This window comes from Dermacentor variabilis, chromosome 1 (genome assembly GCF_050947875.1).
Source record: "Dermacentor variabilis isolate Ectoservices chromosome 1, ASM5094787v1, whole genome shotgun sequence".
In the NCBI taxonomy this organism is placed as follows: domain Eukaryota; kingdom Metazoa; phylum Arthropoda; class Arachnida; order Ixodida; family Ixodidae; genus Dermacentor; species Dermacentor variabilis.
In genome coordinates, this window is record NC_134568.1 from 100,280,311 (window position 1) to 100,293,218 (window position 12,908).

At 44.8% G+C, this 12,908-nt stretch overlaps 1 protein-coding gene across 3 annotated transcripts in view; it reads left to right on the top strand.

The window, feature by feature from the left end:
- LOC142581827 (palmitoyltransferase ZDHHC6-like) overlaps window positions 1–12,908 on the top strand; it is a 55,247-nt gene that overhangs the window by 20,239 nt on the left and 22,100 nt on the right. For all 3 annotated transcript variants that reach the window (XR_012828304.1, XR_012828305.1, XM_075691277.1), the window contains exon 5: window positions 5,656–5,859. Coding sequence is in view for 1 of the 3 variants with exons in the window: in XM_075691277.1 (XP_075547392.1) it covers window positions 5,656–5,859 (204 nt within the window). In the remaining 2 variants the exon portion in view is untranslated. The remainder of the gene's footprint in view (window positions 1–5,655; window positions 5,860–12,908) is intronic.

Consider the following 12,908-nt stretch of genomic DNA (forward strand, 5'->3'; position numbering starts at 1 on the left):
GCAATTCACATAATTGTGATATCATTTTTCATTGCTGAGTTACAGAGTTGTAAACTTGATAATCTCGTTTTCTGATAAGTTTCTGTTTTGCACTTTTTAATAAAAAAATTGACGACCTAAATAAAAAATTCAAAACCAGCAGTCACTAGATTTAAAATGTTTCTTTTAAAATGACCAAAGAAGACTTGGCATATACTTCGAGCCCTGGTCGACGACACCCACACCAAAACCCAACAAAGACATACAATTCACCGACTAATTCACAACTATGGCGGCACAGAGGATCAGCTACTCCAAGAACTTCAGACGAAGCTACACGGCTCAGCTAACCCGCAAACCACTGCACTACCTTTCCACCCCTAGGGAGCGCCGAACGAAGAGCTAGATAGGCCTTTCACACAGGCAGAGTTACAGGCGGCCCTCTCTAGACTAACACGCAATACAAGCCCAGGCGAAGACAGAGTCACCAACAAGCACCTTCGACAGCTACGCCCTGAGGCGCTGACGGCTCTCCTTTGGTACTATAACGACTGCTGATTAAGGGCGAGCCTACCAACAGCCTGGAAACACTTGGAGGTAACCATGGTACCCAAGCCAAACAAACCCATCTCCATCACAAATCTCCACCCCATCTCCCTTACGTCCTGCGCCGGGAAACTGCTTGAACACATGGTCAACGAGCGGCTCACCACACATCTCGAGGAAAACGATTGCTATCCGCACACCATGTTTGGCTTCCGCCAGATGCTCTCCACACAGGACGTCCTCTTCCAGCTAAAGGAAGATATTCTTGACCATTTGAGCAAACACAGCAAGTCTTCCATTCTAGCTCTAGACGTAAAGGGCGCCTTTGATACGTGAGCCATGAAGCTATTCTCCGTACCTAGAAGATATTGACTGCAGTGCCAAAACATACGCCTACATGAGCGCTTTCCTCACCAACCGTACAGCCACGGTAGGATTGCCAACCTCCGGAACAAGACATTTCACCTACCTAACGGGTACACCACAAGGTTTGGTAGTCTCGCCACTCTTCTTCAACATGGCCCTCCTCAAACTTCCCTGCCTCCTAGACATCGTCCCAGGGATATTCCATGCTTTATATGCAGATGATATCACACTGTGGACGAGAGGCGTGAGCACGGCGAACAGGAGACCCGTCTTCAGGAGGCGGTCAACATCATCGAACGGTACCTCAACACCTGCGCCTCCACTGTGCCCCGGACAATCCAAGCTGTTAGTACTCAGGGCATGCACCCAGGGCCGGCCCCCAAGCCACGATGCACCGGACCCGCAACTTCTTCTTCAGGGAGTCCTGATACCGAAGGTCGACTCACTTCAAATCTTCAGAGTCCATATACACAAGGACGGGTCTGGCTCCGCCACACTCCCCAGGCTACACAACACCGTGGCACAGCTTACTCATCTGATATGGCGGGTGGCCAATTGCCGCAATGGCTTCAAAGAGCACAACACCTTGCAAATGGTGAACAAGCCTTCCTTTACAGCCGCATTACATACGGAACTCCTTACCTCAACCTGAAGACAGCCGAGAAACAAAAGCTAAACCTCCTAATACGAAAGGCCACGAAGCTCGCCCTAGGACTGCCGACAACCACCTCACTGACCGATTGCTTCGCATGGGAGTTCACAACTCCTGGGAAGAACTCGCGGAAGCGCACCTCATCAACCAGATCGAGAGACTCATGCTCACAACCACAGGCCGAGCAGTCCTCCGACACACAGGATACGTAACCAACCTATAACACGATGGCGAACGTAAGAAAAGATCATACCGAAGCTCCGAGAATGTCTACAAGTTCTTCAGATACCTTGGAACATGCATCCACAACACCATTGAGGCAGACGGCTCGCCAGGGTCAACGCCATCAGACACAAGCACCGTAAGGACACGCAGGTGCACTACGTGGACGCAGCCAAGTATCTGGGCCAAAATGCCTTCGCCATCAGCGTCACAGACTACAGGGGTACAACACTGGCACTGGCGACAATTCTTGCCAAACGCGCCGACACAGCTGAGGAGGCTGCTATAGCACTCGCCATAGAGTTTCCTACAAGAATTACTAGAGGGAACTCTGGCGCTAGTGTCTACGGGAGCTGCAATGGGAGCGGTTGTCCCAGCATGGGAATTATGGGAAGTACATGGATTTGCCTAAACTTCGTCCTTTTGGCTTCAAACGGCATTGTGACTTTGTTAACTCGTCATTTTCAACAGTATATTGCGGAATAAATAATTAAATAAACATCATTAAAATTGCCCAACGGCAGGATTCGAACACAGGGACTCTAGCACAGAAGCCTGATATTGAAACCATTAAGCCACGGACGCACTTAACAACAAGCGAATGAAACGCCCTTATGAATTTATCGCGGGCATGCCAGTGCCTTGAGACGCTTGGCGCATTTCGATTTGGCCACCTGGACAAGCTCAATCGTTGCAATTAATAGAAACTGTACGCGTTCCCGGCGTCTTCTGCACTTCGAAGAATATAGATTGCGCCGAAATATACGACAATAATATTTATATAGCGTAATATACGAAGCCACAAGAACGTCTGAATCCACAAGCACGAAGATCAGACAAATCCATGTACTTCCCATCATTCCCATGGTAGGACAACGAATGCAGCGCCAGAGTTCCCTCTAGTAATTTTGTAGGAAACTCTATGGCACTCGCCACCCGTACAATCGAGGATGCCATAGTGGTCTTCACTGACTCTCAAACAGCGGCATACAACTACATGCAGGGCAGGATCTCCATCAAAGTGATCAACGTTCTGAAACGTGGCGACACTCCTCCCCGCTACACCCGCATCATGTGGTTTCCGGGACACGAGGGGCTCAAGGGCAATGAAGCAGCACACACCGCGGCCCGCACAAGCGTCAACGGGACCTCCCCACAAGAGATTCTAGGCATTTCCCACCCACCCAAATCAGCGGAGGAAATGGAAACAATACCGCTAACTTATCAAGCACTACTGCAGCACTATCGGCTTCCCAAAACTAATGAGAAACGAAGGCACCGACTACAGGCAGACTCCAGAGCAATACCTTTACCCATGGTAGCTTACTGCATCATTTACACCCGACGCTATACAGCTACACCTGTCCACACTGCAACGTGCCAGACAGCCTTGCGCACCTCCTACTGCAATGCAAGAAAAGCCGAGGAAGCATCACAGCGACACAACTAGTAGCAGCAGATGCAGACCCATACCACCTCGCTGAAACGTGGGAGGCTGCGATCTCCAAGCCGGACCTGGTCGACCAGCATGAACTCGTCGCCCGGGCCCGGAGGGCGATCCAAGCCAGAGGGTTCCTGGAATAAGGGACCCTCCCACCTCGACTGACAAGTCACTGCTTCAAATAAAGGTTTCATTCATTCATTCATTCAAATGCAACAAACCTCGCCAAATTTGGTGCAGTGGTTGCTGAGAAAAACAAATTCTCCTTTTACATGTATTTAGATGGGAGCACCTGTGCTATAGCTTCCTCTTAAGCTTGCTCTTAAAAAGAGACGTGTTGATTAGTGTGGTAGACTTTCTTTAACGCAAATCTGAACTGTTTTGGAATTGTTTTATAGGGAGGTCACCTAAACAGAGCTGCACATAATGTATGGGAAGCTTTATAAGGATCCCAAAGCTTATCGAATTGTGCTTAACAAGGGGTCTTAAGAGGAAGCTTTAGCTTGGGCCCAACTCTGATGCTGCCGATCCAAATACTTGTAAAATGCAGAAATGCTTTTCTGAGACAACCCTTAGGCTGATTCTAATGAAATTTGTTGCATTTGAGAAATAAAGGTAAATTCGAGTGACTGTTGGAAACAAATTTGTGGCTTAGGTTCTGAATTGTTTTACAAAAATTCACAAAAATCAGTAAGTTTAAAGAAAGTAGAAGCACGTAATTTACAAATATGTAACTCTGCACCAAGAAGATATTGCACTTCTGTAAACTGCATCTGTTAGAACATCAAAAGCGGACAAATTTGATATAAATTTAAATCTTACATGAATTTCTTAGGTACAATGTTTGCAAGGACTTTGCGAAAGTTCTACTCACTTATTAGCGGTCATGTATAATACATCAATTTCGTCCACTTTAGATGTACTATTAGTTGCAATTTATAGAATCGGGAATTTTAAGAATTGCCCATTGCCGAGTTACAGAGCTGTAAACTTGACAGTCTCGCTTTCTGAAAATATGATTTTCAACAATATTTATTCAAGATATCCACGGCTTAAATAAAAAATCTGCTTCCAACACTCACCATATTTTAACTTTTCTATTAAATGCAACAAACCTCATCAAATTTGGTGCACTGGTTGCCAAGAAAAATTATTTCTCCTTTCCCATGTATTTAGATATGAGCCCCTAGCTAAAGCATCCTCTTACAGGAAGTCTACAGCATTGTCAAAAATCTGCTCAATACTGCATACATTTAGGGGTGGTATGCACTTGCACCTTTCTCATGTATGCACCTTTCTCAGTGGTTTTCAGGTTTAACTGTCACTTCTGGAAAATAGAATACAGACTGTTCAATTTGTAATAAGAATCAGGAAATTAGGAGCCCGATAAATAACTACCTTTGAAGGTAGTTGTCACTGAAGCCACTGTCACTGTCACTGCAGCCAAGGGCAGTGCAGGGGAATTGAGAGACCTTATTTTGGAGTAGCATTAGTTTCATGTTGCTTTCTTGTGTGTGTGTTCATATTTATGATTATGCAAAAGCAAATGATAGTGGAAGGAAAGGCATGCATTAGTAGGGGTTCAAACCTGCAATCTCTACCACTTGAATTATGGCGGTGGCTGTCCCTCCCTCCACATTTTGTTTTCGTATGTACATGTGTATTTAGCTGCCACTTGAATGTTTTGGCCACCACCACTCAGTTCCATGTTATGCATGAACATTCTTTTAATGCGGAGCAAGCAAATGGGTCATCATCATCAGCCTATTTACGTCCACTGCAGGACGAAGGCCTCTCCCTGCGATCTCGAATTACCCCTGTCCTGCGCCAGCCGATTCTAACTAGCACCCGCAAATTTCCTAATTTCGTTGCACCACCCAGTCTTCTGCTGTCCTCTACTGCGCTTCCCTTCTCTTGATACCCATTCTGTCACTCTAATGGTTTAACTGTTTTCTAATCTGTGCATTACATGACCTGCCCAGCGCCATTTATTTCTCTTAATGTCTGTTAGAATATTGTCTATAAATGGGTAATAGATGCTTATTGCTGCACATTAGGCTGCCAGATTCGAGACACGCAAATTTGATCCCAGTGGTTACATGTTGTCTTTCACTTACATTTTCTTTTTCTTCATGTACAAAAGCATGAAATGAACATTCCCCAGCGAATATCCTTTTTTTTTTTTTCTGTCCTTGGCTTGGTCACTCTTGGCTTCTGTGGTAGCTGCTAAATAGAGGCCCTACGTTGCTTTTCACTGCCATTCATTTGAACATATATATTGCTGATATGCTTCCTGCATTTTAATTGTGACATCGAGGTTGGCCCAGACAACTGCATTTTTCAATTTGCCTTGTACTTCCTCAGCTGTCATATGATTATTTTCCACTACATTTTGCAGACCTTGTAGCTGCTTTTTGGGCATTCTCTTTGTTACCTACTATTTGTGCAGCTCAAAATTATCATTCGCAACGAGACGACTATTGAGAACTGGATCGTGGCCAAGGCCCAGATGCGAGAGCGTGAGGAGGAAGACGACTTTGTCTATCCATACAACCTGGGCGTGGCTGAGAACCTGAAGCAGGTCTTTTTGTACCCACTTGGTGACGGCATTACCTGGCCCGTGGTGCCTGGGTGCAACCAGTACACGCTCACTGTAAGTCGTAGCCCTTCTGCATTTCCTATGTAGTTGTGCTGGTTCACTTTTTAGATTGCTTTACTCTTCAGGACATGTTTCCAAAAAACCTCACCAACCAAGAGTTTTACAATAAATAGTTCCTCGATCAAGGTCCACCCTGAATAAACAGTCACATTTGCCAGTGTTGCCGCTATTGTCACAGTGACTCTATTCAGGTGTTCAACAACAAATTAGTGTAGCTAATATCGCAGACAACTTGTGAATGCTGCGTCGTCTGTGAGTGCACATGTTTCAGAATTGAGCCGCCATGTGTGAAAGCTGTTAGCCAAACCTACTTATTACAGTATTAAAGTGCTCAGAAAATTTAATTGTTATAACTGATTATTGTTATAGCTGTAGAAAAAAATACAGCACAAAAATAAAACATCTTAGACAGAAAGTAAGGGCAAAGGTCTTACTACATGCATTGCATAATGGTTGGTTCCTTATAGTCAGCTTCGACTCAATGTAACATTGTTATGCAGCAAAGCATGTACACTGTATAGCGGTGAAGCATATGCTGTGCAGCGAAGCACACAAGCCGAGCGAGGGCACTGTGTAATGCGGTAAAGCTGACTATAGAGAACCAACTACAGTCTACGCTCGTTACAACAGACCCATGTACAACAGACTTTCGGATATAACGGACCATATTTCCGCCTTAGTTTATTCTACCTATTTTCTTAATGCAACGAAGTTCACTGTTAACGAACCGCGCTATAACGGACTATCGGCTACAGGACGAAATTAGTGGCAATTTTTTTCAAAATCGGGCGTATAAAACTTAATTTTACCGTGTCGACACGAGCTGACAACTGACTTGCGAGGGTCAGCCGATGACCGCGGCTCAGTATCGCACGCACAAAGGAGGAAGCCGGGGCGGAAACGCGCCGTCTTTCGCTTGCGAGGCACGAGGGGGGAGGCGAGAGAGAGGGGGTTCTGCCGGGCTGCTGCTTACGGCACGATCGCCATATCTTGCAAGCGATCTGCAATGTGGACAACGTGCACGCCCGTGCGGGCACCGTTTCTTGAAAGCGATCTGCGATGTGGACAAAGTGCGCCCAGTGCCGGTAGCTTCGTATGTGCTGCGCTTTCGACGTTTAGTTTGCGTTGAAACGACAGACAGCACAAAGGTCAATTCGCTCGCTGCTGCTGCCGCGCTTCTCTTGCTTAATTTGCTATCGCAATCGAAGATTCGCCTTTCGGGCAAAACTGTGACTTTTTGTTCCTTTTTAATTTTGGAAGTTCGTCACTCACTCTCTGCGATAAAGCTGTTAGACATTGCGACTAATGTTTCAGAAGTGAGGCGTTTTGGATATTACGGACTTCGGATAAAACGGATGTTTTTTTCCGGACTATCGGGGTCCGTTGTAACGAGAGTGGTGCAGCCACCGAGTAGCCAGGTTTAATTGTTATAACCAATAATGTGTCATGGAAACATTGTAGTAAGTGGTTCATTTTACCATAGAACACACGTAGAAGGTAACAGTGCCATGGCGTCTCATTGTTATATCCGATACATTATTATAACCATTCAGTCATTATGACCAGGAAGTCGAAAGCTTCTATGAAGACGTGGAATCGGCGATGGGTAAAGTCAAAACAAAATACACTATACTGATCGGCGACTTCAATGCCAAGGTAGGCAAGAAGCAGGCTGAAGACAAGGCAGTGGGGGAATATGGCATAGGCACTAGGAATAGCAGGGGAGAGTTATTAGTAGAGTTTGCTGAACATAATAATATGCGGATAATGCATACCTTTTTCCGCAAGCGGGATAGCCGAAAGTGGACGTGGAGGAGCCCGAACGGCGAGACTAGAAATGAAATAGATTTCATACTCTGCGCTAACCCTGGCATCATACAAGATGTGGACGTGCTCAGCAAGGTGCGCTGCAGTGACCATAGGATGGTAAGAACTCGAATTAGCCTAGACCTGAGGAGGGAACGGAAGAAACTGGTACATAAGAAGCCGATAAATGAGTTAGCGGTAAGAGGGAAAATGGACGAATTCCAGATCAAGCTACAGAACAGGTATTCGGCTTTAACTCAGGAAGAAGACCTTAGTGTTGAAGCAATGAACAACAATCTTGTGGGCATCATTAAGGAGTGTGCAATAGAAGTCGGTGGAAACTCCGTTAGACAGGATACCAGTAAGCTATCGCAGGAGACGAAAGATCTGATCAAGAAACGCCAATGTATGAAAGCCTCTAACCCTACAGCTAGAATAGAACTGGCAGAACTTTCAAAGTTCATCAACAAGCGTAAGGAAGTATAATATGGATAGAATTGAGCATGCTCTCGGGAACGGAGGAAGCCTAAAAGCAGTGAAGAAGAAACTAGGAATTGGCAAGAATCAGATGTATGCATTAAGAGACAAAGCCGGCAATATCATTACTAATATGGATGAGATAGTTCAAGTGGCTGAGGAGTTCTATAGAAATTTATACAGTACCAGTGGCACCCATGACGATAATGGAAGAGGGAATAGTCTAGAGGAATTCGAAATCCCACAGGTAACGCCGGAAGAAGTAAACAAAGCCTTGGGAGCTATGCAAAGGGGGAAGGCAGCTGGGGAGGATCAGGTAACAGCAGATTTGTTGAAGGATGGTGGGCAGATAGTTCTAGAGAAACTGGCCACCCTGTATACGCAATACCTCATGACTTCGAGCGTACCGGAATCGTGGAAAAACGCTTACATAGTCCTAATCCATAAGAAAGGGGACGCCAAAGACTTGAAAAATTATAGACCGATCAGCTTACTGTCCGTTGCCTACAAAGTATTTACTAAGGTAATTGCAACTAAAATCAGGAACATCTTAGACTTCCATCAACCAAAGGACCAGGCAGGATTCCGTAATGGCTACTCAACAATAGACCATATTCACACTATCAATCAGGTGATAGAAAAATGTGCGGAATATAACCAACCTTTATATATAGCTTTCATTGATTACGAGAAAGCGTTTGATTCAGTCGAAACCTCAGCAGTCATGGAGGCATTGCGGAATCAGGGGGTAGGCGAGCCGTATGTAAAAATGCTGAAAGATATCTATAGCGGCTCCACAGCCACCGTAGTCCTCCATAAAGAAAGCAACAAAATCCCAATAAAGAAAGGCGTCAGGCAGGGAGGTACGATCTCTCCAATGCTATTCACAGCGTGTTTACAGGAGGTATTCAGAGACCTGGATTGGGAAGAATTGGGCATAAGAGTGAATGGAGAATACCTTAGTAACTTGCGATTCGCTGATGATATTGCCTTGCTTAGTAACTCAGGGGACCAACTGCAATGCATGCTCACTGACCTGGAGAGGCAAAGCCGAAGGGTGGGTCTAAAAATTAATCTGCAGAAAACTAAAGTAATGTTTAACAGTCTCGGAAGAGAACAGCAGTTTACGATAGGTAGTGAGGCACTGGAAGTGGTAAGGGAATACATCTACTTAGGACAGGTAGTGACTGTGGATCCGGATCATGAGACTGAAATAATCAGAAGAATAAGAATGGGCTAGGGTGCGTTTGGCAGGCATTCTCAGATCATGAACAGCAGATTGCCGTTATCCCTCAAGAGAAAAGTTTATAACAGCTGTGTCTTCCCAGTACTCACGTACGGGGCAGAAACCTGGAGGCTTACGAAAAGGGTTCTTAAATTGAAGACGACGCAACGAGCTATGGAAAAAAGAATGATAGGTGTAACATTAAGGGATAAGAAATGGGCAGATTGGGTGAGGGAACAAACGCGAGTTAATGATATCTTAGTTGAAATCAAGAAAAAGAAATGGGGGCATGGGCAGGACACGTAATGAGGAGGGAAGATAACCGATGGTCATTAAGAGTTACGGAATGGATTCCAAGGGAAGGGAAGCGCAGCAGAGGGTGGCAGAAAGTTAGGTGGGCGGATGAGATTAAGAAGTTTGCAGGGACAACATGGCCACAATTAGTACATGACTGGGGTAGTTGGAGAAGTATGGGAGAGGCCTTTGCCCTGCAGTGGGCGTAACCAAGCTGATTATTATTATTATTATTATTATTATTATTATTATTATTATTATTATTATTATTATTATTATTATTATAACCATTATTGTTGTAGGTGGGTTCAAGTGTATTCACATTGTTCCCAGAGCCTGTCTCACATGCTGCGATTTTGTGATACAAAACACTCTGGATTGGCTTGTTTTTTCTTGCATTAACAATTTTACGATCTGGCAGTGTCACATTTTTACTGACCACAATATCTGCAAATTGGCATGCCTCCCATGTTCTTCTCATCACTGAAACACCAGCATGACATGCACAGTACGTGCCCCCATGTCAAATGAAGCATGCCAAGTTGATGTTTAAGGAGTATCTTACCACACACAAATCTGCATATGTGTTACCACATGCAAATGCTTTAATTAAAGGAATGTGAAATTAATGACAGTTCACTTTACTGGGCACAGAAGTTTTTTGAAAACAACTTCGAATCACCATCCAAATTAACACATTACATCTGTCTTGGTGCTTTACTGAATCTTCATGAACCCCTCTGTCATCTATGGAACATTATGATTTAATAGTCAGGCTTTTTTTTTGTGCATGAGAACGTTAGATGCCAGTCCTATGTGATGGCCTTGCATTGTCCCACTCAGCCTGCACAACTCAAGAGCAGCTACTAGCTGTAAAGTTCAATGATCACGTTACATGCATCATGGCCTTCTAGTTCCCAAGATTTAAACTTGCTAAGCTACTAACTGTATTTACTTAATTCTAATGCATACTTTTTGTTTTTGTAAAAATTGGCTAAAGAATGGCACACACATTAAATTCTAGTAGGAAACCAAAACTACAATAGCAACAAGCTATCATCACATGCATTAAACATTTCTGTAGTCCAGTCTACACATTGCTTGAACTGTACAAGCTGCAGTATCTTTGTGCCCACTGGATAAGTTCATTAAGTTATATAGTCCGGTTGCTGTAGTAAGTATGCCATGGTCTGCAAGGCGTTTAAGAAATGCAGTATGTCTAATGTCATAGATAACTTTGAAGATGAGAGGCTCTGGGCTGTTCATAGTGATAAGGAGGCCTCTGACAGCAACAATAAGTGATGCCCAATCCGTGGTAGATTGGGCACAATAATTTATCTTTGTCCAAGTAAAAACAAATTGCCATTGCTCCCTCTTTACCATGAAAAACTGATGAATGAGCAATCTAGCATTTATAATTTTTCTTGAAGTATGAAAATTAGAGGATGTGTTATAATTGAGGGCATTGCATTTTTCATTTCTTGCCATGAAAAATTGTGCTTACCTGCTGCTGTGGCTTAGCGGCTAAAGGTGTTGCGCTGCTGAGCACGAGGTCGCGGGATCAAATCTCGGCCGCGGCGGCTGCATTTCGATGGAGGCGAAATGCAAAAAAAACCCTGTGTCCCGTGCATTGGGAGCACGTTAAAGATTCCCTGGGGGTCAAAATTGATCCGGAATCCCCCAACACGACGTGTCTCATAACCAAATCGTAGTTTTTGGCATGTAAAACGCCGAAATTCAATTCAAATTGGCACTTGTTACAATAGAGGTTGCATTATAATGCAGTAAAACAATATGCAGCAGAACCTCTTTCATTTGTTTTAAAAAAAACTCGATAAATAACGCATTAACCGGGAGAACGTACGATCCAAAGTAACTAAAAAATTTTGACAGACTCAACCATTGTTGACATCTACGTAATGTGAAGTGTTGCACGGATCGTTGCGGCCTGAGAAGCCGACGCGCGTCGAGCTGGTGTTGCTCCCGCGGCCCGAGGCGCGTTTTGTTGTTTTCCTATTGCACTGTGTTTTAAGAGGGCGACGGGAAACCGAAACGAAATCGAGCTGGTGGGCGACGCTGGATGCCACCGAAGCGAAATGTGATGCCCGCATCCCGTCGCCTGCAGCAGGGAACGGCGGCGCGTTTTCATATCGCTTACTAAACGCGTGCAGTACACTAGCAATCACACTACGCGGACTACGCACCACGCGCTGTAAAATAGATAGGTGAAGATACTTATCGCAATAAGTTTGGCAGCGATAGCTGTGAATGCGGAGCGCCACGACCCGGGCGGAGATTTGCTGGTACCGCAATAAGAAACTGTGCGCGCCGTCGTTTTCACGTGAGACGGGCTGCTATATGTTGTTCTTAATCGCGTGTCTCGCGCCTTTTCTTGTTCACATGGAATCTAGGGACCAGAAAACGTATACGATCGCAGTATGCAGCATGGAACGGCGGCGCTTTTCGGTTATCGCCTGTTAAAAGCGTGCGCTACGCTTCCGACCGCACCACGCGCTGTGAAACAGAAGATGCGTATCGCAATAGGATTAGCGGTGATAGCTGTGAATGCCGTGTGCGACGACCGCAGAGAAGATTTGCTGGTAGAAAAATGAGAAACCGAGTGCGCGCCGGCGTTTGCACGTGAGACGAGCGGGCGAGTATTGCGGTGAAGCTGCCGTGGAGGGCAGCTATATACTTTTCTCGATCGCGCGCGCCTTGCGCCTTTTCAAATGTTTACATAGGATCTAAAGGCCGGAAAACGTATCATACAATCACAGTTTGGCGACGTATTGAACGTTGATGCCGAAAAATCGTGTTTTCCGGTAACGCATGAACCGGTAAAAAATGAGTAACTTTATTGGGTCATTTTTTGTGTTCTCAATTGTGAACGTTGGCGCGGGAAAACGTACGTAACGGGAACGTATCAACGAGGTTCTGCTGTATCTGGGGTGTCACTGAGAGGAAGACTAGTAAACAACCATACAATATGCAAAATTCGATCACCAAAGGCTGTTACTATTGTGGAGAAAAAGTCAACACTAACCTTCATCATCTGATCTGATTGTGCAGCAGCTTTAGGAAGCACATTCAGTCAATTATTGAGGCTGAAGGTAATTTTACTGTACAGTTTTTTGGTAACGGCAGCAAAACAACTAGTCATCCAAATTTTGTGCTAAAGTTTGTAATTTTTAAGATACCTTTTCTTTTCTTGAAGTCATGATGTCCTCAAATTCCTCATGCC